The sequence below is a fragment of the Crocodylus siamensis genome, chromosome 1 (assembly GCF_052110815.1).
Source record: "Crocodylus siamensis isolate JL-2025a chromosome 1, ASM5211081v1, whole genome shotgun sequence".
In the NCBI taxonomy this organism is placed as follows: domain Eukaryota; kingdom Metazoa; phylum Chordata; order Crocodylia; family Crocodylidae; genus Crocodylus; species Crocodylus siamensis.
In genome coordinates, this window is record NC_143395.1 from 70,549,565 (window position 1) to 70,576,095 (window position 26,531).

The following is a 26,531-nucleotide window of genomic DNA, read 5'->3' on the forward strand; positions in this document are numbered from 1 at the left end:
AGAACAGAGTCAGGATAAATTCAAAAGGAATGATTTGGCCAGCTTTGCTCTGCTGATGGTCTTTTTGCTCATAACATTTTCCTGACCTATCTGTAACCAAAGAACCCAGTTCTGCAAATATGCATAGAAATAGCTTCTGACTGAAATCAAAGTCAGGCTTTCCACTAAAACTAAAAATTGATCCATCTCATTAAAAAAGAAAACCTTGATTTTTATCAAAACTATTTTTACTTTGAAAACCTGTTAATGAAAATTCAGTGGTGCTATAGATATTACATGAATTTGGCAATCTTGTATGAAATATCAGCTCCAAAGAAGTCAATGACAAAACTCCTCAGTGACTTCATTAGGCCTGCGATTTCACCCCTTTCTTTGTTCTATTGTTAAAGATAGTGCCTTGCCTTGTAGGGAAAAAGATGCTGTAAAACACTGCAGAAGCAAATAATATACTACTGTTAGTATTGCATGGAGACCTGGTATTATTGTATTTTTCTGATAACTGAATTTTTAAAATGTATATTGTGCTTGTATTTGTTTTCTCTAGGATAAAGATAATTGATTGCAATTAAATACACCATCCCTTGCCATATCTAACTCTGTTAGTAGAACTTTGAGTGTGATTTTAAGGTTCATTTCTTAATAAGACCAAAGCACATGAACAGGACACAAGTGGAAAAGTATCCTAAAATATGAGGGTGGGAAAATCTGTTTTTCTGAACTGGAGCAGGCCTTCTTCAGTTATCCTGGAAAAACTTCCTATCCCTTCTCTTATCATTTCTTTCACTGACCATAAAAACTTCATCACTTAATCTAGTCAAAGTTTATATTGTCATTGGAAATAAATAATAAGTATTGAGTGTGATGATGCTGTGACTTTTTAGAAAGGACTTCAGAAGAATCGGGATAGTGATAGATCTGATGTTTACTTGAATGGTTGAAATGATGATGGTTTATGTGACTACATAATCCCTGAATAAGAGTAGTTTGGAAAGGCACATGCTTGGGAATTTGCCACTTTTTCCTCTTGGGCTGTGAAAAACAGGCATGCAATTTGGTTATGTAAAACTTTCAAGACATAATGTGGCAGTATTGCTCTTATTTACCAACAAAAATTGATGTTAAAACAATCTGAATATTTTCCTAGTTGTCTTGATACTGAGCACTTCAACTGACCTGCTCAGATATTTTCATTTACATAAAATTTGATCTTGATTTTTCTTTTGTATTTGTTTTTTTGTCAATGATTCACAAGTGAATATTTCCTAAAATATAAGAATTACACCACAGCAGCAACACAAACTGTCCCTTGTCCAGTCCACGACTTAAAGAGCTCAGAAATCTTGGAAGCATAAGGGTAGCAAGAAAAAGTTGCTTAAGTGTTGTACCATGAGCACCTATAGAAACCTAATGAAGTAAATGGGAGTCTTTTTATTAGTCAACAGTCTTTAAACAAGGCCTTTGAGGGCCTCAGAAGAAACATAAGATTAGAGAAAGATTTGAACTGAACAAGTATTATTTATCTCATTTCTTGATAGAAAAAAGATAAATGGAGAGGGAGTAGATAAGATTTATTTGTCACTGTGAACCCCACATTTTGGGAAAGTAGAAATATAGTTGGGAGTTGGAAGGCGCAGAAAGAGCTACATTGCATTTCCCTTATGTTAGGCAGGCTTCCTATGTCCTTTGAAGTAATCATTCCAGGGGATGTAGCTGTGAATTTGTTTCTTGGCATCTCACATGTTTTATACCATGAGGAGGGGCTTGTATTTGCTGGAAGACCCATACTAGTGTCTACTGCAGGATGTTTTCCGTCAGCAAGTCCTTTAGAAAGCCTTTCCAGTCTTTGACCAGTGCTGGTTATTGGGTTGCACTGGCTCTATCAGCCTACAGCAGACAGTAGGTTGCTATCTCAAAATCCCTTTTTATAGACTTTCCTTCTAGAGTCAGAAGATCAGGTCTGCAAGGGACATCAGGAGGCCATCTCATCCAACCCCTTGCTCATAGCAAGATCATTCCTATCTAAACAATCCCCGAATGAATCCAATTCATCAGGTTTAAATAATTCTTTTTAGTATTTTTACATTTACTAGTAAATTATTAAAGGTTTTTTATTGCACTACTTGTCAGACCTTTTATTTTTTTGTTTATAAGATTTTTTTTCTAATGTGATTGCATCTCTAATGCAAATGTAATCTGACAGAGACCAAAACACTAGAGCTAATAACATTTTAAGCCTTATTTAAACCAAAGCTTACATGGGGACTTCATGCTCAACAATACATTAAGGGAAAGCCTCCAAAGGAAACTGTAGCTTTCCACAAAGTTCAAACATTTAAAAGCCTAGAAATTATAAGTCAATACTATGCCTGAGAAAACAAAGAAAAGCCCAGTAGGAACACCTGAATTTCCAAAAAAACCTTAAAACCTTCATCTGATTTGCAAAAACTCTTCAGAAAGACCCTGCTTAGTCATAATTGCAGGTTTTGTGTTTAATTTGGGTGTTAGTGTCAGAAAATTGATTTGATCCTTACTGGCATCTTAAAATTTCTTGTCAGGGAACTTGCTTAGGTTTTTAAATAAATCAGGGAACATTTTGTCTGATTTTTTCCATGCTTTCCAGGAAAACTCTAGTGTGTCAGGATTCAAGAATAGTTAAGTTTTTGCAGGTAGAAGACAAAAATTATCTATATAGTTAAATGGGAGAAACAGTCTTAACCATGTTTTCTCCCATTTGTCTCCATACCAAAGGCAAAAACATAAAATATGTAGTCCACCCTTAAAGAAACCCAAATACAATGACAATCCATGAAGCCTAAGAAATACTGTATAGAAAAGTGTGAGACAAATTTATTAATAAGATGTACAGCTCTAGATTGTGGATTGAGATGGCATCACAATGCAACTTCCTCAACAAATTTTGAAAGGCAAAAATAACAGAATACTTTTTCCTTGAATAAATAACAGTTTAATTACATTATAGAAATAAAATATGATATGGTAGTAATACATTGGAAATATTACAGAAATACTATTCTGCTACTGGTAGTTAAATGGTCAAAGCTAGTTTTAATGACAGTCTTACCAGTACTTGTGTACAAAGTATTATACAAGTTGCTAACAGGAATATATTGCAGCAGCTGCAAGGATGTTACCAGCTCAAACAAACATCTAATGATACAATATTCTTCTAAGAGGAAGTAATAATGTTAGATTTACAGACTAAAGAATTATGTTCTCCACTTTGAAACATTGGAAATAAAAAGCTCAGGTAATCCAATTTCTTTACTTCATATTATCAAAAGGAAAGACTTTCCTATCTTTATGACTTTGCATCCCAAGAGACCCTGTAAACAGTTTATTCATAAGGTAGCTTTTCAGATGTCACAGCAACTTCAACATTTGTCCTATTTTAAAATTACAGACTTTTGAGGCCACTGCTTGTACAGCTGTCTTTTTTTTATTATTATTATTATTATTATTATTCACTTATTTACATACATTCAGCCCAAAAACATTAGAAAAAAATGTTCTATCTTATGGCAGACATTTTCGTCAGAAGGCCAGTGCAAGAAAACTTTGATAGTGATTGCACAGCACTGAGGAGATAATATACAAATATACAACTAAACTGATAAGAACCTAACTTTGCACGTGATACAGATGGTCTCATTTATAGATATATAACACTTAAGAGTTGATAAATACATAGAACTGTAACTAGAGAGTTATTCATTTTGTGAGGTTGTGGGTGGCTGTGAAATGCTATGTAGGTTGGCTGTGCTATCACCAGAAGAAAGTGGGCAGTTGCAAATTAGGATTACCTAAAGCAGAAATTTAAGTACAGCTAATCTAGGAGCAGTAACTGATAATCTAATTAAATAATAGTTATAGCTCATGTACAGGTTGTAGGGACATTTTTGCCACCTCATTTAATGAATGCATTTTTAAGTTGACAAACACTTTACAGAGCTTTTTAGAAAACTCCTGTGTAAATGAAGGTATTCAATGACACATTGAAACATCACAGAATGCTATTTCTTATTATATCAGTAAGCACCAAGTTTAGTGCCAAGACAGCCCCATTGCCCCATGTTTTGTCATGTAAAGTTTAGAACTCAAATGCACAACAGAAATCTATAAAATCTCCATTAAATTCACAAAACGACAGTTTAAAAAAATGGCTCTTAAAGTACCTTTTCATTTGACAATTATGTTTTCCCTAACAAACTGCTTTGGGATGAGCAGGTTATATTTGGAAAGGGAAAAAAGCTTCTATAATTAGGGTTCACAAGCAATCAAGCTAATCATTGTTCTTTTACTGCTTCTCACCTTCCACCTCTCACCTCTCAGGTAAAGTGTCCTGACATGCCCACCACGTTAAATGGGAGTGGTGGTAACTCTGCACCTTGCATGATTTGGCTCTTAGGGTGAGTCACAAGTCTGAAATTGATGGGCTAGAATCTCTCCTGTCTGGTACCTTACATGGTTATTTATACCTGTGCATGGCAGAAGAAAAATGCTGCTGTTCTGTTCTGGATTTTACACAGATGTAAATGACTAGGCATGGAGTTAGACCTTTGACTCCAATCACGCTCTGATTGGTACAGGGCCCTAGACAGACAAAGGGCTCTATGTAATATAAGCTCTCCCCACAACCCTGGGGAAGGCTGAAGTTGCCACTAGGTCTTTGGGGGCTATTGGCTGCTCTGACCTGCACCCAAATACCAGAGCTCTAAAAGGGTCACTCTGGAAGCTTGGGATCACCATAGATCCAGCCAGGCTTCCTTCCATAAGCAACATGACCAAGAGCTGGGTATCAGACATATGACCTATGGAGCCATTTTCTTTCAGCCAAGTGGGTTCCTGGGGGACCCAGGAATTTGGGGTTATGGCACTTTTCGTGGCAGGGGGCAAGTGAAGGCTGTGCTGACACAGTGCTGCTTGCCTGCTGCTGCTGGGTCCAGATCTAGCCCACAAGGATCTGGCTTTTGGGCAGTGTGAGTTTGACACCCCTGCCCTAGAGCATGGAGGGCTGGATGGCAGCATGGTCTTTATTACACAAATACTAGGACAAGAAAGATCCTCCTATCCTGCCTTGGTGAACCCTCAAGCTGCTAACTGGCTTAAATTAGTCAGAACAGGAAACAAGACATCACCAATGTTACTTGGCAGTAGGGAATCAGACTCAATGCATTTTATTCAGAATAAGCATTTCCACACCAATGGGATTGTTTCACAAAATATTAAAACCGCCAGTTTTGGAGAAATTCCATCCTAAAATGGAACTGCATCTTTGAATCTACAAATTTTCTTTCTTTGCCTTATATTTAAAGGTTTCAGGCTTCCATTGTCTTTTGTACCCTGTTTAACAGTGAGATGCAACTACATGTCCATTAGTTAGTTTTAGAATCATAGAAAATTAGGGTTAGAAGGGACCTCAGGAGGTCATCTAGTCCAACCCCCTGCCCAGAGCAGAACCACCAGGACTAGACCATCCCAGTCAAGGCTTTGTCTAACTGGGTCTTAAAAACCTCCAAGGATTGAGGTTCCACAACCTCTCTGGGTAACTTGTTCCAGTGTTTTACTACCCTCCTAATAAGAAAGTTTTTTTCCTAATATCCAATCTAAACTTCCCTTGCTGTAACTTGAGACCATCACTCCTTGTTCTGCCAGCTGCCACCACAGAGAACAGTCTAGCTTCATCCTCTTTGGAACCAAGGACTCAAGTAGTACTCAAGGACTTTAAGAATAAAATGTTTGTTTTTTTATCTTCAGCATTCAAAATATTTTTAAAGCACTGTAAAACACTGATTTTCAGTTGTCTATTTTTGTTCATGGCTTATTTTGCCTCCTGCTAAACCTTGTGCTAAAGTAAAACCAAAATGCTGTTTCCTCTAATACATGGATAAATCTCCCAATATGGATTTGCTAGCATGTTCTGAATCTTAAAACCGTTAATTTCATAACTAGTCAGGTGGAAGAGCTCAGTTTTAGAAACAGAATTAATGTGCAAAGCACGCAACAAGAAATACAGCTTACGTTTGTTAGTTTCCTAGCCTAATAAAACGACTCACATTTATTTAGAATACATACACATGCACACATTTTTGTGCACGTGCACACACACATACATGTACACACAGATATTTAATATTATACCCGCTCACACATAATAAAAAAGTCTAATCCTGGCAATACTTCCTCCTTTTTTTAGTAATGACTGGAGTTTGGCATCTCAGGCTTTGAATCTGTTTAATCTGGATATAGGAATGCAAACACACGTCAAGTATACATCAACTGCACAGTGATAACATTACACAATGAGTCTGACACATGCTGTCTTCAGAAGTCCAGTGATAGCATGAGACCAAAAACAGTTGCCAGCTAAAGAAGCCAATATCCAGTACCTTCTCTTCTCAGCGTTCATATTCACATGTGCCCAAGAGAAGGGAAATAGTCTGTATAACAATAAATGTCTTTGTGTTTATACGCAGTGGTATTTAAAAGTCTGAACCAATGCATTCCTTGCACTTACATACTTCTATATTCTCTTGTTGCTGTTATTCTTTACACCCTCAGCGAAATTAATGGGGATTTCTAATGTCAAATAATTTTAGTAGAAGAAATACAAAGCCTTTCCTCTAAGTCCACAGAAGACCACTGAAAGTGTAAATTCCCAAAATAACTCATAGGAATTTTTCAAATACAGTTAAATGTTTTCAATGGGGTTTACATACCACATAATTCACATTTTCACATAAGTCTACCTTATCACTTTTTTAATTAGACAGATATCAATAACACATAATAAAAACAGCATACATTTCACAGGACAACACATTTTACAAAACTGCTAAAACTCAGTACTGCCGCTTTTTTGGGGAAAAAAAAACACCCCAAAACTTCTATTACTTACAGACATTTAATACATTTCACATTGCAATGAAAATTATGATTACAAGGCTTTTTCTTACTTGATGAAGTTGTTTTATGATGTCTTAGTTTTCAATTAGGTTTCGCCATTTTTGAACACAAACCTCTTAAGATTTTGCCAATTCCATATTTTCTACACATTCTTTCAGCAATTTGCTCTTTATTATTCAATCGACATTTTTAAGTGAAAGTTGTTCTGTTTGAATCCCTAATTGTAAAACTCGGAGAGTTGGCTGATGGCAATGATTCTTAAAATGATCAAGAAACTTAAAAATGTTACAGATGAGGGAACAAACACTTTAGTTTGAAATAGTTAAGTCTTTTTTTAAACTAATTTCTTTTCTCAGAATGTTGAGAGGTATTTAACTTACAATGCCTCTGCAGTTGTGTCCGTGGAGACAGACATGGTCACTTTGGCGATCTTAACTGTGCTCTTAATACAGCTTTCAGCAGCTCTGTGAACATTACCTGCATTGTTGGCATGCTTGTGTTGGCAGTCAGACTCCATACTGTTATCAAGAGGCTGTGCAGTCCCTTCACAAGTTGGAAACATACTCCGGAAAGCATGCCTCAAGTCCTTGCTCCTTAGAGCATAGATAATAGGATTCACTGTTGAATTCATCAAACAGAGCATGCTACAGAATGCGAAAACAGTCTTAATGAGCTTGTTCATTTTCCCAAAGACATCATACACCATAATTGCAAGTAAAGGGCCCCAGCATATGATTAAAACCACCAAAATAAGGACCAAGGTTTTGGCTAACCTGATGTCCATACGAGTTTGATCAGGTCTAGTGATGTGTACCTTACCATCCTCTGTAGTCTGAATTATTATGCTTTTTTGAGTGCCACGCTGAATCATCCTGACAGCATGGCTGTGAGCCTTCCACAATATATACATATAGGCATAGACGATGAACAGCAAGAGCACACTGGTGACTCCAATCCAGAACATCAGATAGGTCTCATCAATGAGAGGGAATATGTCTGAACAAACAGAATTGAGCTTCTTGCAGTTCCAGCCAAGCAGAGGAAGGACAGCTATTACGATAGCTATGGTCCACATCACACAGAATGCTACAACAGCCTTTGGTCTGGTAACAATCCTTTTGTAAGCTAATGGCCTGTGTATAGATATGTACCGGTCTATTGCAGTAAGGAAAAGGCTGCCTACTGAGGCAGTGAATGAGGCTGTAACTCCACCCAACTTGAATAGAAAAACATTAGGACTGTCTTTCCGATGGAAAACATGGAAATCGACAAAACTGTAGACAAAAATTACACTGCCCAGGAGGTCAGCTACTGCCAAGCTCCCAATGAAGTGGTAGGAGGGCCTGCACCTGAGGCTTCGGGAGTGCAGGATGACACAAAGCACTAGAAGATTCTCCAAAACGGTGAAGGTGCCCAAAGTAAGGGACAGCACTGCAATGGCCAGCTGCTGGCTAGGGTTTAAAATCATAAAACACTCCATATCCATGAAGTTCTCTCCACACTGTATATTCTCATCATTATCCTTGAAGGATAGGGACTTGTTGTAAAATTCTGTAATATTGACCTGATCCGATGGAATGATACTTAATAGGGGATCATCTCCTGCCGTCATTTTTTCTTGGAAAGGATCACCCCTGAAAGAAGATAATGGGAATTTTTGTGGATAGTATCCTGGCTTGGAGGCCATGTCACCTTTAATATCTTCGTACTGGATATCGTTGGAACCCACGTAAAGCAGATCTGTTGTAATTGTTCGGAAAGTCGTGTCTGCGAGGCCATCTAGGATTGACTTCATAACCTCAGTCTTGTATTATATAGACTTCAGAGAGACTTGGGAAAAAAATACGTCTTAGGAAATCCTAAAGGGAAAAGATCAAACTTAATTACGATAAATGGAGAGATCACGTCTACAAACAACTTAGCTCAGATGTGTCAAACAACATTTATCTTCTCTTGTCCTATATCCATTCGAGCCTTTGCCACCTCACTAGTCAGAATGTGTAAATGATCATTTCAAAACAAAACATCTAAAATACACTGAATGGCTATACAGTAATAAGTGCCTGAAAAGTGGTGGTGAAAATATTCCATAGACAACAGTTTTCATTTTCAATCATTTTTTTTTCTGAATAGCTTCACCAGAAATGTGGGGGTTTTTTTCTAATTTTGAATGGAGGCATCCAATTTCAAAGACCTTTGTCTACCAATATTCTTTAGCTGTTTCCATGGGGCAGCACCAATTGTCATTGCAGAGACTGCCTTAAACTGAATCATCATCCTTCTCTTCAACAACATCAGTGTTTTGATTTTGAAAGGTTCTGAGAGTTTGACAATCTAAATGCATGGAAAGAATGAAGAAGGAATCAACCATTCAAGACTCCCATGTAAATACAGATTTCACTGTTCATCTTGCATTCCTATATATGTCCATCAGTAATCCAGGCTATATGCTGAAGATGAAATGCTAGGGTAGCAAATGCACACTTGCTATTCTAAAATGTTTTATTTACAGATATATGAATTTGAAGCAGACAAATTTTCATTATTCTGTTACTTTTTTATGCTCAGTGAGCCAAGGGAATCAGGATGGTCAGAGTCCGGGAAAAAAAAAAGAAGGATATTCTATACAAGTTCTGTCTGTCATTCCAGAAAGACCAAGACTCTCCGTTAAACAAATACAAGTGAAATAGTTAATAGTAAGATTTTGATTTGGATCAGTAGTCTGAAGTATTAACACCTCTTAGAGGTGAACTGAAGCACTTCACACAGGCACTAGACCTATAGGGCATTTCCATACATGTGGGGAGCCTGCTCTGACGTGCTGGAAATCCACTGTGTTGGAGCACACTTCGTTAATCATATCTGCTGGCGGACATAAGTTGATGTGCTCTGGCAGCCCTGTGCATCACGTGCATCAGTGGTGCAGTGTACCTCTGTACTGAGCAAGTGGCGGTAGTGCGCTCGTCACTAAAACATGTTCCATGTGCTTTAGTTCAAAGCGTACAACCACCATTTTCTCAGCGCAGGGACATACTGCGCCACTGATACACGAGATGTGCAGGCACTTTAATTAGTATGGCTTGCTAATTAAAAATGCCTGATGCCATGTCAGGAGCACATGTAAAAATGCCCATAGGGTCTGATTCTCATTTATACTATGACCTATCTGCCCTACTTGGATAGCACAAAGGGGCCCTAAACACTCATGTATATGGCCCTTCTTACTGGTAGAGCAGAAAATAAGAATCAGAGCCATTGTTTCTCTATATCTATAGGAAGTTGTAATCAGACATTTAAATGGTTATCTCAGCAACTGTAAGAGGGTCTGTTTTTAAATGGAAGTTTAAACTCTGAAGAAGTTGTCTGAGCCACTAGCAAATCGCTAATACTGTGTAGCCGTGCCCTGACTTAATCTGATCACTTTGAAGCTGGCAATAAAACAATTAGAAAATGCACAAGGGATTAGCTGACAAAAATCCAGAGAATGTAATTACTTCAACCCCTTAATGAGAGGAGTTGCCCATTTAAAACACATCTGCTCAGTTTTTCTTTAAAAAAGGGTTGGCTCTCTTTCTCATGACAACACAAACACATACAATGACAGGAAACACAGAAACTCATTTAGCTAGCCAGGTATTTATACTGCACTTACGCTTTCCTACCTGAGCACTTAGGCCCTTGTCCAAAATCTATTGATATCAGTAGGTGTCTACTTATTGATTTCCATGGGCTTTGGATGGGTTCAGACTCCAAGACAGCCAATGTCAAAAGTAGGATATGCAACTACACTTCCACAGAACACTGCAGTCTTGGTGTTGTAAATATGGCGAAAGAATACATGTAACACTCAGTATGAGATATAACGCAATAGAAAGTGGCTATGTGACATCTGTTGCTTTGTACAGGTAACTTATCTGGACAAGGTCATAAAGTTAGAAAACAGATACTCTTACAACAGATTGAGTAATTTAATTCTGAAGGTCTGAGTAGGGAGCAATGGTGGAGGCAATGGTGAGGGAAACAAACTTTCCTGAAGTGCATGCTGAAATTGAATTATCATAATCTGACATGCAAGGCATCATTCATCCAGAAGGTACTTGACAAGTGCTCACAGTAGATTTAGCATATTCTATACATTATAAAAATGATTTAGAAAATTAGCATATGTCTAATTCTGAAGTGAAATGTGGCAACTTTAGCAGAGCATGGCAATACCAGAAACAATTTAGCACAAATGAAGAAAATCCTGTTCATTTAAACCTTATTTTTTTCCAGCTAACTTGAGAAATTAAATTTCTCTTAAACTATATATATTTTATAAAATACAGAAGATAACTGTAGTAACCAAAATATTCAGTTGGAATAATGCTAGTTTCTGACAACAGTTTTAACATTTAAAGCTGAAGCACAAAGTCAAGAAGATTGTGTTTGAGTCAAGATTTCAAATTTTTATGCAACTGTGCACTTCTACCAGACAATCAAATTACTATGGAGACTGTTTCTGCTACCATCACATTAAGTGTATATTTTTTCAGCATAAAGTACAGCCTTGGTTCATATCTTACCTTTGTTTGCAATACAAATGGAAAAACATGTGTATTTCTGTGTGTACTTTCCAAGGTGTCAACTCCAAGGTAGTGAGTTGTGTGACAATACCACTATACATACATATGCTATACTAACAGCATGGTTAATAGGATCATGAGTGGCAAATCCTACTTGGCAAATACTACTCTGAATTTCATTTTTTTTGCTATTTCCACATTTAGATTATTACAGTAATTTCCACCTTATTGTCTTTGCATAGAGAGTTTTCTTTGAGAGTACTTCGGAGTTCATTAGTAATGTAGTTTAGGCTTTTGGGGATGCAGCTGACATTAATTTTGTTTTTGTTTGCTGCTGGGAATATCATAATTGGAAATCTCTAGCAGTATCTGTGGATGCACCTATTAAAATAGCAGTTGATTTTTATTAAAGTTTCAGTAAAACAGCCATTCCAGTGCTGCTGAGTTGTATTTTCCTGGGGTTTAGCTTGGTCTAATATAGGTGGTATGTTATCCTCAAATTGCAGCACTGATCTATATTTAACCAGCTGGAAATATTCCTCATTGTCAACTGGTGAAACCAATGTCAGAGTTTATGGCTGTAGGGCTATCTATGTACATGTTGGTGTTGTGTGATGTCTAGAAAAAGTTCAACGCTAACTCCACAAATGGGAAAAACTGCTAGTATCGCTGATGGCAGTTGGATGGCTGAGACGACTGATGATAAGTTATGTAGCCACCTACTTTCAAGCAGCTGGTTTAAATGCAGCACAGACCAGTACTGAAAGAGACATGATCACCTGGTGATGATGATAAAAATAATAAATTTGGGGACTTAAATACCATTTCCTAGCAGATGAGAGGCTATATTGCAAAAGTAACCAGCACATTTCGGGCATTGTCAGCAAATTCAAGTGAGAGACAAGGCTTTCCAGTTCAGCTCAAGTCCCTCCAGGACAGTGCAGAGACATGCTGGTGAGGCAGTATGCAAAACGTTGTATTGCTACTTCCTGTGCTGTCTGAACCTATTCTGAAAATAGAGGAATTCAGTCTCCAAAGCTCTTAGCCTGGCACCTTAAATGGGTTTTTTATGCTCACTTTTTAAAATGGAAAAATTGATTAAAGGTGAGCAGTGGACAAGCACTGGTGCTGACACTCAAAATTTTAGTGCAGTTGTGTAACTATGAGCAGCCAGTCACAGTAAATAATGGATTCTATTTCCAGACAAAGGTTGAACAATTAACACTTAAAACTAATCAGGACTTCCTTTTTTTCTTTTCCCCAACTGCACACTACTATAGGCTATATCACTCTTTCCACAAACCTGTGGCTTTTGTCTGGCACCGCCAAAGAAAATGTACAAAAGCGCCTGCCTCTAGGCGTGGCTTTTGCAGACATATTGGTCATTTGTCTTTCAGTGACTTTGTTTAACAATTCTTTTTTTTTCCCCACGTGCATTATTAGGGCTTAATTGTGCAAGATGATGAGCACCCACATCTTTTACTACAAGTTGTGGAAACTCAACACTCTGGAGGACTCAGCCTATAAACAGCTGAATTATTAAAGTGCAAGGAGCAAATCTTGCTTCTGTCCCTGGCTCTGTAGCTATAGAAAACCTGTTAGAAGACCTCTAGATGCTACTAAAATCCATAAACTAACAGCAGTAGTTACTGCAGAATGCCTGACTGACTCACTCATGGTTAGCACAGAGGAGGATTATCTCTCCCCCCAACCCTTCTGTAGGTCTGCAGGCAAGGCCTATTCACTTAGGGGAGAAGACCTGGCCTTCATCACAACAACAATTCTCTTATTATTTGAGGCAGGAAAGTTATTGACGTTATCACCGTTATCTATAACAGTTGCATTTTTAGTTATATTTTCAAAGTAGGATGATTTACAGAGCAATTTTAATAACTTAATAAAAATAGTGAATACTTGATTTTTTTCTTCAGAAAGTAATTACAAGGACTATGATAGTGTTACTGAAAGTGGCTATAAATGCTTACACTGGAACAAGTAGTCAAAATCAAAAGGGAAAAGTCCTAAAGGCCAAAACAAATATAATAATAAAAATAATAATGAGGATTCACTGTATTCCATTTTAAGATACTTAGATTTTTATTTTTATACCTGACTTCTATGATATCAACTGCTAATTAAGTATAGCTCAAAGGGCAGCAGGGTACAAATGAACGGTAATTTGTATACAAAAATCATATATTGCTCTTCATCTTAGGCTGTGAGAACTTTGGGTCAGGAATTGTATCTTATGTACTCAGAAAGTGCTCAGCACAATAGGACCTCTACCTCAACTGGATCGAGTGGATTTTACCATGGTAGAAATTACAATAAGTAGAGACATAAGATCTAAGAGTAAATGATATCTTAAATGAGTTAGAATTGACCTAGAAAAGTTAACATTTATATTGCTAATAATTCTCGTCTTATACGTTAGTGAATAATATTGCTGTCTAGAACATAATTAAGGTTTCCAATCCTGAGTGAAAACTTAAAAAATGATCACTGAAAATTGTTTAATTACATAAAAGGTAGGATCATTTCTAGCTGTGGTGGGCCAAAATCATCTCTGGTACAATAAGTGCAACACCTACTGAAGTCTCTGGACTAAATTCAGTTTTGATGTAATTCACTTGTGCATTTATCATTGAATGTAACCTGGCTGAAACCAGTGCTAAATGATTATTATTAGTGTTATTACAGTAGCACTCAGGCAGAAGGTAGGGCAGGGTGATCCCTTAGGGTGGAAATGGACATTGTCTGACATCTCTTTTGTGCCACTATAAATGTTTTTGACGTCAATACCCTTTTCTGCATCACGTGAAAGGAAAACCACTGGTGCAACGAAGGGTGGTAATAGCATCTGCCATGGTATTGAGGCAGAGATCTATCATCTCTGTGGCAGAAGTGTACAAGCAGCCCGAGCTGCTTACCTTCTCCTGCCATCTTGGCACGTGGGCTGGAGGCTTGAGGAGTCCTCAAGCCCCCAAAGCACTTTCCCCACTTAGAGAAGCACCCCAGGGAATCTCAGGCTGCCTCTCCATAAGCAGGGAAAAATCAAGGTTCCCTGCTTAGCAAGATACACAGAGAAGGGCTTTTCTTCATCCAGTGAGACCCAGGGTTGGGGTTTGGCTGAGTGGGGAAGGGCTTTTCTTCACCCAGCCAGACCCATGCCCCAAGTCTGGTTGGGCAGGGAAAAGCCCCACTTTACCAATCGCAGTCAGACCCATCCCCAGTGATCACTGGGAATGTGTCTGGCTGGTTGGGAAAAGCGGGGATGCCTTGCACCATCAACGGTGACATTTTGCCCAATGAAAAATAATCAGCTGTGACATGACACTGAGGCATAGTTGGTCTGCTTCATTCAGAAATGTATATTTCTAGCTTTAGTCTCAAAGTTTCAGTCTTTTGGATCTACCCTGCCCTACCTGCTGCCTGAGTGTTACTCTAACACAGTTAACCCTTTCCAATGTCATAATCAGGATCAGAATGCCATTGTTCTGGGTGTTATATCAATATGCCATACAAGAGAGACCATGCACCAAAGAACTTACAAGCCAAAATTAAGAAGATACTGATGTTGGCTGGGAACACTGATTCATCAAAATCAAAGCTTTCTGTCGGGATATATGTACCAGATTTGGCAAGGATGGATCCTCCATCAGAAAGAGAAGCTATGCCTCACCTCCAGAATGGCCAGTCAACAGCACTCACCTAGGATGCAGGAATTTGAGTTTGGAGTCACTGCTGGGCCTCCTACAGACAGAGGACCTGATTCTCATCTCCCCGACCCCCAGCCAGCTGAGTGTGCTGTCCACTTGATTACTCTGAAATGGTTAAGTATCTATTGGGTTAGAGATGAAGACACTGATCTCAGAGTCCAGTGATTAGGACTTTGACCTGGAATGCAGGATATTGAGGTTCAAGTCCCCTGTACAACTAATGTAGACAGTGGAGGGTATTGACAGTGGTTAGGGGGCTGGGGCATATGGCTTATTTAGTCTACAGAAGAGAAAACTGAGAGGGGCTTTAACTATCTGAAGGGTGGTTCAAAAAAGGATGGTGCTAGACTGTTCTCTGTGGTGGCAGGTGACAGAACAAGGAGCAATGGTCTCAAGTTGCAGCAAGGGAAGTTTAGGTTAGATATCAGAAAAATTCTCTCACTAGGAAGGCAGTGAAGGGCTGGAACAGACTACCCAGAGAGGTTGTGGAATCTCCATCCTTGAAGGTTTTTAAGACCCAGCTAGACAAAGCCTTTGTTGGGATGATCTAAATGGGGATGGTCCTGCTTTGAGCAGGGGGTTAGACTAGATGACCTCCTGAAGTCCAATCCAACCCTAATTTTCCATGATCCTATGATAATATGACACAAATTAGGGTCTCCAACATTCCAAATGAATGCCTCACAGCTGAGCTATTCATACAGGAAGTTGTTTCAATTTTTTTTCATGGAAAACTTCGAAATGAAGGGTTCCTGTATAGAACAACATGTTCTGAAATCTCTAAAATTTGTGACAGAAAATGTTTTTTCCTACCCAGCTCTAGACAAGATGAAATAATATAAGAAATGCCATACAAGGTCAGAACATCGGTTCCTCCCACCCACTATTCTGTACCTCACAGCAGCAGAGTCGATGCTAAGGAAAAGAGTATTTTTGCAGGGCCAGTCCAGACTGATCTGTTTCCTGCTCTTTGTCTCTTACAGCATCCAGGGGTCTTGGTATGATTGCAGCCATACTATCATGTTTAATAGCTAGTGATGGACCTATTGGACATTAATTTTTCCTATCCAATTCTGAACCTAAAGTATTTTGTGGCAAAGAGTTCCAGAAGTTAATTACATGCTGTGTGAAATCTCTAATAATTTCACTCTATGTCCCCTAATTCTGATATTGTGAGATAGTAAACAGTAAATCCCAACTAAGGCAATAAACCTGTAACTGAATACTGTGTAGGCAGAACCCTTGGGTCTGTGCCACACCCTTGAAGTCACTAGGGATTCACATGGATACATCTACAAATCTACAAGACCAACTGGAGGAGGACAGGGGCTCTAAGTATGGCTTAAATTTGTTGTAGACTGCATCTCTCAAACTATATGCAAAACACTGTGCAAAGGTAAAAACACAAACACCAAACCAAAATAAAAGAAAGAAAGTGAAAGAAAGAAAGTTGGCAGGGAAGAAAGGGGAAAAAAAACAAATTCTAAAAGTAGATGGAGACTTGAGATGGGGCAGAGATACAGAATAGCGATACCAAGGGGCAAAAGATGCAGAGCAAAACCAGTAGCTTTAGGACTGTGTAAAGGCACAGAAGAAGCTACCACTGAACAAACACAGGAGAGAAGAAAAAAACAATGGCCCAAATCCTATTCCTCTTCCAAGATGTCTCAGTTTTTACCACCTTTGGCCTAAAGATAATGGATTTAACATCAGGATTGGTGCCTCAAAATTGAAATTCTCTTCCACCCAGGAACACACAGCTCTACCAAATGGGCAAGCTAGTGTGCCTTCAGAGGTTGATCCTACTCTGTTCTGTAAAAATGCATCTCTCTCCTACTTTCCCATAGCATAAAGTTACATGCTTCCATCACTATGTGCTCAGAGGGAAGAAGCCTGCATAAATCAGCATGTCTAACAGGTAGTGAGAAGGGGAAGACCCAGCCACTTTTTATGCAGCTTCGGGCTTTGGGTACTTCCACAGGAAGTGGGATACCTAGGTTCTGGCAGTGCCAAAAACACCCCCTGTTCTTCCTGATGAAGTTGCCCCTTGAATGGAAAGGAATTTTGGCTAAAGTCTAGAAGAAAATGGAAGTTGACTCAACAGCTCAGTGAAGAAGGCACTCCCCTAGGAGAGGAGTTCTGGCTTCTGCCCCCCCCAGTACTGTTTGGACATTTTGCATTATATAGTAAATAGGTAACATGTATAAACAATATTGGGAGCAGAAGCCAAAACCTAGAGCTCTCTCCTTCCTAAGGAGAGTGCCCTCCACACTGAGATGTGGAGTCAGGCCTCTGGCTTGTTCTTCCAGTCTCCTACTTCCAGACCAATGCCCTAACCAGAAAGAGGTGGCTGGATTTTCCTATTCCTTATTCTATGCAAAGGTCTCAGCTTCACTTAATATGTTTCCCGCCCCCGCCACCCCCCACCTGTGGAACTAGAGACTCATACCAACTATGTGTACTTTTCAGGGATACTATTAATTTGGAAGAGCTTAGGCAAAGGTAGACACCGCATTGGCTGTTCTGTATTGATGCATAAAGAATCTTGGCATCTTTGTGGAGTTTTGTGGATGTTGCATGGGATGGAATAGGAAGGATTCTGTTTACAGACATACATGCTAGAAGCCATATACATGCTCCTCCTATGTCTTAGAGATGGAACAAGAGCTGGGAAAAGTCCACTGAAGTTTAAAGACAAGTCCATGGAAAGTTTAAAGACAAGGAGCATAGTTTTGAATGACAATACAAAACTTTTGCAGAGTCATCTAATTTGTTTGAAGATACCTTACTTAATATGATTATTTTTGTATGGACACATGAGAAGCTGGGTAGCAGCATGCCGTACATGCTGGAATCTGATCAAATATTTCAAAAAAGCCGAAGATGTTTTAATTTAAGAAGATTATGTATTGTTTGTACGATGCCAACAATATGCTACAAAATACAATATGCAACAAACTTTTATGAGGTCATGGGTGAGGATTTCAGCAGTGGTAGAGCTGAGACCGTAGCATGAACACAACAATGGGCTCCTGTACACATGCAGGGAGGTGGCTCTAACACGCTATTAATCGAGTCTGCTAGAGCGCAGTAACTCCCACACTCCAGCAGACTCCAGTATCATGTGCATCAGCATCCCCATGTTGAAAAATGGTGGTAGGGGTGCTTTAACTGAAGCTGGTTTGACAAGCTTTAGTTAAAACCCCCCCACCACCATTTTTCAGTGCGAGGACATTGATACACATGATGCTGTAGGCACTTTAATTAGCACGGCTCTCAGAGCCCTGCTAATTAAAGCATTTCCCTCCTCTCCCCTCATGTCCCTCCCTCCCCGGAGGATGTCCATAAATGCCCAATGAGACCAAGCTTATGGACAACGGAAGCAAGTAAAAGTCTGGGCTCAAGAGGAGAGACAGAAGAGATGGATGTGTTTGGAGACATTCCTCTGTTTCAAGAGAAGCACTTCTGTCCTAGAAACATTTAGCTAAGCAAGCTGAAAAGTCAAAGTTCATTTTACCTACTGAGGCAAAAAGAGTAGAAAAAGAACAACTGATCAGTTGAAAATATTTTTTAATTTTGACTTGTCAGCTGAAAATTTTTGTTGAGCAAAGTGTTCCAAAAAAATCAACATTTCAACAACATTTTCATTAAAACATATTTTTTCTGCATTTTTCAATGAACACTAACACTGCCAGGTACAGCTGCTAAGTACAGCTACTAGCACTTACCTAAATGCTAAATACAGAAAGAAGACAGTGGAGTGGCACTGTGTCATGTGAGGCTGTACAAAAGATGGTGCTTAGCGTAGAGAAGGTGGGATCACCAAATGCAAAGAAAGAGAGCCAGCTGATTTGAAGGAGCAGAACTACAACAAAAGGACCCCTGGATGACAATGGAGATGTCTCAGGTAGATGAAGTGGTCTACAATGTAAAGTTAGGGAAAATAAAAAGTAGTAAGAGTAATTAAATCACCCAGAAGTGAATGGTATGAAGTAGCCAGAGCAAAATTCAAAATAAAGACGGTCAAGGACCTTATAGTTGTGGGACATGGATTTGGAGAAATTAAGAAGGAAAAAACAAACAAACCATAAATACTTTATTAAGAAAGGGAAGAGTAGCATGTCTACACATTTATTAATGCGCAGTAGTTACTGTGCTTTTAATTTAGTCCTTGCTTAATGAAGTACTAACTAAATGCACAGTAACTGGAGTTACTCTGTACTAGTGCTGGCAAATGCCTTTTTAGGTGATGCTACTGTGCAGTAGCCTAATAATACTTCACAGTAGTGTATTAGCACTGTTTGTGCTGTGACATGCTACTGCGCAGTGTTATTAAGCTACTGAACATGAAGCATCTTGTGTAGATGTGCCCTGTATGCTATCATCAAGTGGGAAGGGAAGTGGAGAAGGTATCAATAGATGGAGCTGTAGGAATGGAGAGGATATTAGCACAAGTTCTAGGGTGGAGACAGAAGTGATAATTTGTGTTTAGATTTAAAGAAGGAAATCAGACATTTTGACTGGCCAGGGAAAGCTTGGTAGGTAAAGAAAAGAAGTAACGGTATGAAAGAATTTAAGGACTACTAGCAGCTTCTGAAATTAATGAGGACAGACACTATACTTCTGAGATGTTATAAGGTGAAAACTATCTGATGTTATTTCATGTTCTTGTAATGGATCTGAAGGTTGGGCAGATACTGTTGTTTTTTGAAGGACAGGTTTGTACACTGTTAGCTTGAAGGTCCATTTTTAATCTACACTTAAACAGTGCAGGATGACATGAAGGAGTAAGGTCAGTAAACAGGACAGGGTTATAGGTATATAAGTTGACACAAGGGACACAAGAGGTGGAAAGGGTCAAGAAAGGGTGGTTTTGAACAGAACACATCAGAGACCTTACTGACATCAAAATGACTGGGGAGAAAAAAGTGAAGTATAGCGTACATATCTGAGGTATGACTAAGAACAAAGGATGTGCAAATATAAACATGGATGGTCTACACAGGGGATATAACAGAATCAGAAAAGGGAAGGAAGTGACCTAAGGACAGTGCCTAGAAATCTTACTGGACACCTGCAACGCAATATGCTTTCAGCTCTAGTTCACAGGAGCCCACATCTTTCGGAAAGTATCATTACATCATCTTATACTGACCATGCTCAGAAGTTAGTACTGAAAGTAAATGTGTCATCTCATATTATCAATATAAGTCAAGAACTCTTGATAGGATATAGAATGTCAGGATTTAAATACTCCAATTAAAATATGGAAAGCATTCTACAGGTTTTGAAACTGTCTGGCTTTTTACAAAAATGTAAATAAGCTCAGATAATTTTCTTTCTTCACTTCAGAATATAATGATATTCATATATACTGCCCTCAAATACACAAACAACTTGTGAAATTATTTGCTAGCATATTAAGCCACTACACCAGATTGCTTGGCAATGGTGCATGTCTTTGAAATGAGCAGATGCTTTTCTTTATAAAAAAGAAAGGAGAAAGAGAAAAAAGAGAAACGAAGAAAGAGAAAAAATAAATTACAGTAACTGATATCAGTTAATCAGAATCCCAAAATGCAGATGTACATCCAGCCAGTAAATATATTTGACAATTTTTTTAAAGGTAAATACATTTTCATTTAGAAATGAATTAATATAACTGTACACAAATATATACACAGATACACATGCACATTCATAGTATGTCTATGTGAAGTCTTACAAATGCTGAAGAGGTGGGTATCATCCGTAAACCCAAATTCCTGATGCCAAAGGGTTAGTAGACAAGATAAGGAATAATAAGTGTATGTAAAATACATGTATGCGAAATATCTGCTGCACACCACTCTAATGTTTCCCTTACACAGCCTTCCTGGAAAAAAGCAAGAATCTAAAATTAGTATATCCACTGAGATCCTGTAAAAAAATATTTATTTTTAAACTCCAAACCCATTTTACATAATTTTTCAGTTACATATATACTCTGCACTCCAGTACTGCATTGTATTAAACAGAGGCAGAACTGGCTAAAAATAATGATTCCTAACTATAGCTGGCACATTTCACATATTCACCAAGGGGAAACAAACAAAACAAAAAACTCTGAAAGGTTTCCTAAAAGGCAGGTGTGAAAATTACTCCAGCGGGGGCTGAAATAGAATTCATAGTATTTCCTAATCAACTGCTTCTGCTCAGTACTTTTTTGTGAGTAAACGTGGTTGTCTCAACAAAAATGAATACACACAGAGATAAACTAATACAAAATCATGTAAAATCTGATAATTTGTAGCTATAATCTGCATAATTAGAACAAAAGTCTTACATATTGAGAGTCTGGTTATGCCAATAGCTTGACACATATATCTGCAATAAAGTTTGGGGTGAAAAATGCAATAGCGAAACAGATACTGTACATTCATTCCTACTGCAAATGGAACAGCTAACTTGTTCAGAAAAAGGTGTGAACACTCCCCTGTTCCCATTTACTTCAATGGGACTAGGATTGAGCTCAGTTGTTACATATTCATAATGTTCTCCCATAATACACAAAAAAGTTATGATAAAAAAAAATCCAACCCCAACTTGTTAATTGAACTCTTTTTATCTGCAACAAGGAACTTCAGAAAAAAAAGTTATTTCCAAAAAAGAAATTCATTTACAAGCAATTATAATCATTTCACAGAAATGGATCCAATTTAGTAACAGTGATCAGAAGCAAACACACACATTCAGAAGTTCTTGTCTCACCAACAGTAATTTTGTGTGCACCTTTTAAACCAATTCAATGCCAGTTCACACAGGGAGAAGTAGAAGACAATACTGACAAGCTAGAGGACAAAATCCTATCAAGTTTTTAACTTTCTATTAAGAACAGAGTGTCATTGCTGCTTATTCTGGCACATTTGCAGGCTTGCTTTTGAGTACTAGGGCCTGGCATACATTTCCACTATAGATAGGAAAACAAGAGCAGCCTTGTTGTGATTAAAAGGGTCTATTTCCCTCTGCCTTCTGTCTTCTGTGTCCATCTGCACAGCTGCTTTGAACTTGGCCAAATCCCAGTGTTAGGGTCACTTGCTGTACACGTTTTAAATCAGCAGCAGACTGTACACTTTCTCTATGACTGCAAGGGAAACATCTAGGTTTTCACTTAGATGGCTGGTGAATGATTTTTCATGATATTCATCATTTTGGATAGTCTGAAATATTGGGAGAACTGCAGCAAAACATCTCCATAGACATGCACCATTTCATGAGGAGAATCAGATAAAGGCAATATAGTCATGCATCAAAAAAATGAAAAGAAAATCACTGTGGATAAAAATGAATTCTGCAGATGCACAGAAATCTGATTGAATCACTAACAAAAGGTCACATGGTTTGCATTTTCAAAGTTACACAAATCACTTTCTAAATGTACAGAACTTTTAAGAAATTAGTTAGGTGACTAGAACTGAGTGAATGAAACAGACCTGTTGGAGTCAGGAATGAAAAGAAATTTGTAAAATCCTTAGGCAGAGCTAATTGAATATATAGGTTGGCTTGGATTTCTACTTGCTTTTTAATCTCCTCACCAATCTCTATTCAATAAAAGGAAAAGGCATCAGAGGACTCACTCTCAAAAACGTAACACCAAAATGCTCAATTCTATCACAGTTTGCAAGCTTTCCATAATGGCCACATTAAAGAGTCAAGAGGATAAATGTAGGAAATGATTTTTTAAAGAAGTTATTCCAGCTTTCAAACTTTAATTGCCCAACTAAAAAAACTGACCACAGAAGGAATGGCACACATTGGTTGGGACATGTCAACCTTTTAGCAAAGCTTGATGTCCTTTGTAATTGTAGTTAACTAAAGAACAACAGCTAAGATTAAAGCTTCAAATAACTTACTCTCTCACCAATATAATCCTGGTTCCTATTCTACTTGGAACGTTGCAAGGTATTTTTAATTCGTTTTTTTATGTTACTGGGAAGTGATAAGATAAATTTCTAGAAAACAGTCCTTTTCTTTACTTAGCCAACTTTTTCCCTGAAGCAAGAGAAGCCTGCTGGCTCAGAAAAATATATATTGCTCTTATCAATCTCATTTTTAATGTTTTTATTGAAATTGTTCTGCATCTTGTTCCAAACACTAGTATATAATGAAGCAAAGATATGCCTGTATTTGATGCTTGCTACACAGCCAATTTGAACCTCAAGTAAATAGAGAAAATTACACATTCATCTTTTGAACTATGTAACGATGTTTCATGCTTTTCTTTTCCAGTGAACTTAAAAGACTCTTTTCTGCATTATAACAATTATTCCACCACAATCAGTGAGGCTTTTTTTTTTTTCCAGAGAAAAGGGGAAACCTTTGCAAGGTGTAATTATTAGGTATAATCTGAAAAAAATTAACATCTCTCAACTAATTGTTACACTTTCAACAGTTTCTATTATTTGAATATTATTAAAGAGAAAAAAATATAATTGTGGTCTTCTGCCCAGACTATGTAGATGCAAATCTCCATACCACCGCTGACAGACAATATGCTCCTTTAGGAAAAGGTGAACAATAAGACTGAACACGAGGAATACACATAAGGAGGGGAAAAACCCACTCTCTCACATTTAAGACTGTTGCAAAATGCAATCAACAAGCAATTATTTCATAAAACAGAAAAGCACTCAAAACAACAGATTGTTCAGATCTAGTTCATAAATTTCCCTAACTCTACTGAAATGTACTACAGTGGATCAAAGCTGTTAGCATGTTCTTGTAATTTCAGCAAGTGATCCTTGCAGCAATTTTTTTGGAAAAGAGGGAATATTATGGAGCTCATCTTCACACCATTTTACTTCTATTAAATCAAAGCATCGCAGTGAAGACCTTCACGCGTCAAACACACAGCACATACCTTATCCTGGGGTGTTCTCTATGAAGATTAGTGGATAGCTTTGAAACAAAAACATGTCCACTTACAGCAAGCCCATTTGATGACTTGTAATTACTCCTCACAATCCGAAGGTTTATTCTGATGCACACAATATGATTTTTTTTTAAATGCCTCACTGATTTGGGGGTTTGGTTTTTTTTTTTCAGATCTCTGTTTAAAAAAAAAAAAGAAGAAACCTACTGAAATATTCACCAAATATTCACCTAAGGTTTAGAGGTGTAAAAATCTAGAACTCTTGGTTCCAAAATTATACCTTTTATTAGACCAACTGAGAAATTGGAAAAAAAAACCTTTTTTTTGTTAAAGGTTTAGAGGCATCTTTACTAAACACCTTTCCATGCAGACTCACAAGTGGTCCTTTATTTCAGCTAAAACCTAAATAGTGGAGTTTGCAGGGGAAAAGTGCAGGAGGGAAGAGGGGGGGGAGGAAGAAGAAAAAAAATCAATAAGAATGTCATCCATTGTAAATTACCAGTGGGTGAGGATTAGAAGAGAAATCCTCTATGTCAGACAAAGTCCTATGGGAAGCTAAGAGGTTGATTGCTCCGCCAGCTCCCGTATGGAGAAGAATAGATATACGTTAACCATAAAGCAACCAGTCCTTAGCACCTATGGGGTGCTTTCTTGTCAGGAACAACCTCCTCCCCCCCAATCCAGTCAATGCACATCTATCTATCAAAGGAAAGACGAAAATGGAGAGAGAAAAATGTCCAGGCGGTAGAGCCTGCCCTAGAGAACACGCCTCGACCCTGCCCTGTGCGACCGCGCTTAAACCCTGACCCGCACGACCGCGCTGCAATGGTCCCCATCAATCTCAGGCTCAATGGCTGAAATCCCAGGGAAGAAATAACACCCCGAATTACGAGAGCAACAGACCCCTCGGAGCACCCGAGCCTTGCAGAGGACCCGGCCGAGGAAACGCATCCAAGGAGCCCGAGACCTACCCGGCTCCTGCCCACCGCCCGCCCGCGGCTCCGGGACAGCGCCCGCCCCTGCGCTGCGCCCGCCCGGGAGCGCCCACAACAAGTTGCTCCCGGCGCTGCGAGCGCGGGGCAGCGGCCCCCGCACACACGCACACGCACACGCACGCGTGCAGACCCGCGCCCAGCCCGGCGCTGCCCTACCTCCGCCTGGCCCGGCCGGTCCGTCGGGGCGCGGGGCGATGCGCGGCGCTGCGGCTCCGCCAGGCGCTGTCCCACGGGCCAGCCCCGCCCCGCCCCGCCCCGCCAGGCCCGGGGCCGCCCTAGGCAGCGCGCGGGGGGCGAGCCGGAGCCGCCGTCGCAGCCGGAGCCGCCACTTCCTCCTCCTCAGCGCCGGGCCCGGAGCTGCCGCCGCGCGGCTCGGGCTCGGGCGGAGGCTGCCTGGGCGCGCCCCCCCGGCGCTGTCGCCGGCCCCATTTATGAAGCCCGGGGCCCATCACGTGCCGCGCGCCTTTGTCCTGCGGCTGCGGCCCGCGCGGGCGCCCGGCGGCGGGAGCGCCCGGCTGCAAACTTCGCCGCCTGCCCCCCCGCGGGCCGGGCGGGGAGGGGAGGGGAGGCTGGCGCCGGGCACGGGGGGAAGGGGGCAGAGGCTGCTGCCTTGGCACTGCGGGGCAGGGAGGCGGCGCTAGGGGGCTCCGGGCGCTGGGGTAGGGGTGGCTCTGGGCACCTTGGACAGGGAGGGGGCTCTGCTCTGGGCACTGGGTGGGGATGGGTGGGTGCAGCCCGACTTCTCTCCGATCTGCGGTTTGCTGTGGGCACTGGGGCAGGTGGGTTGCCTCTGGGCTCGGGGCAGGCGGCTTTTGCTCTGGGTAGGGTGCAGGCGGGTTTGCTGCGGGCGCTGGGAGCTGGGCAGGGTTTGCTGTGCACTGGGGTGCAGCAGGAGAAGAGGGAAGTCTGGCTGCCCTGTGCATCAAGGTGCTGCGGGGCAGGTTGGGTGGGGGGGTGAGGCAGATCTGTCTCCCTGCCTCCTCTCCCTGCCGTGCCCCGGGCAAAACCCCCCGCCCCCCTTTCCTTTGCCGGCCGCACAGCAATCCTCTCCCCACCTTCTCCTTTCCAGCAACCTAGCAACACGTCCCCGCCCGTAGCCAGCCCTGCCTTTGTAGGCAGCCTTCCCCATTCATCCCGTGAGGGGCTCTAAATTATTAATTATTATTATCAGCAGCGTCTCAGTGTTGCCTCTTGCATCGCAGCTTTCTGCTGAGCAACAGAGGCTCTAGGATTGGAGGGGGGGAGATTGGTACCTGCTGCCTGTCCTAAAGGTAACACCTTCCCTTACTCCCAGGGGGCAGCAAATTGTTCCCCCATGGTCCCCTCTGCCTCCCTGGCAGCGGGAAGCGGTCTCCTGCAGTGCTGCTGTCCCTCCAGCCTCTGCAAGACCCAGGCGAGGCAGCAGTTTGGTACCCAG

At 40.1% G+C, this 26,531-nt stretch overlaps 1 protein-coding gene across 7 annotated transcripts; it reads right to left on the minus strand.

Annotated features, from left to right (window-relative positions):
- Window positions 1-2,954: 2,954 nt before the first annotated feature.
- On the minus strand, window positions 2,955-25,585 carry CNR1 (cannabinoid receptor 1). Of its 7 annotated transcripts, none has more exons than XM_090036421.1 (4): window positions 25,271-25,585; window positions 24,173-24,296; window positions 20,934-21,083; window positions 2,955-8,783 (listed from the first exon to the last, which is right to left on the minus strand). In XM_090036421.1, exon 4 carries the CDS (start codon window positions 8,717-8,719, stop codon window positions 7,301-7,303), a length of 1,419 nt encoding a protein of 472 aa, XP_089892547.1. In that variant the 5' UTR covers window positions 8,720-8,783; window positions 20,934-21,083; window positions 24,173-24,296; window positions 25,271-25,585; the 3' UTR covers window positions 2,955-7,300. The 7 variants fall into 7 exon arrangements, with proteins under 7 accessions (XP_089892547.1, XP_089892527.1, XP_089892517.1 ...); XM_090036401.1 differs by having other exon boundaries at window positions 20,934-21,079; window positions 24,108-24,296; XM_090036391.1 differs by having other exon boundaries at window positions 24,108-24,296.
- Window positions 25,586-26,531: the final 946 nt, after the last annotated feature.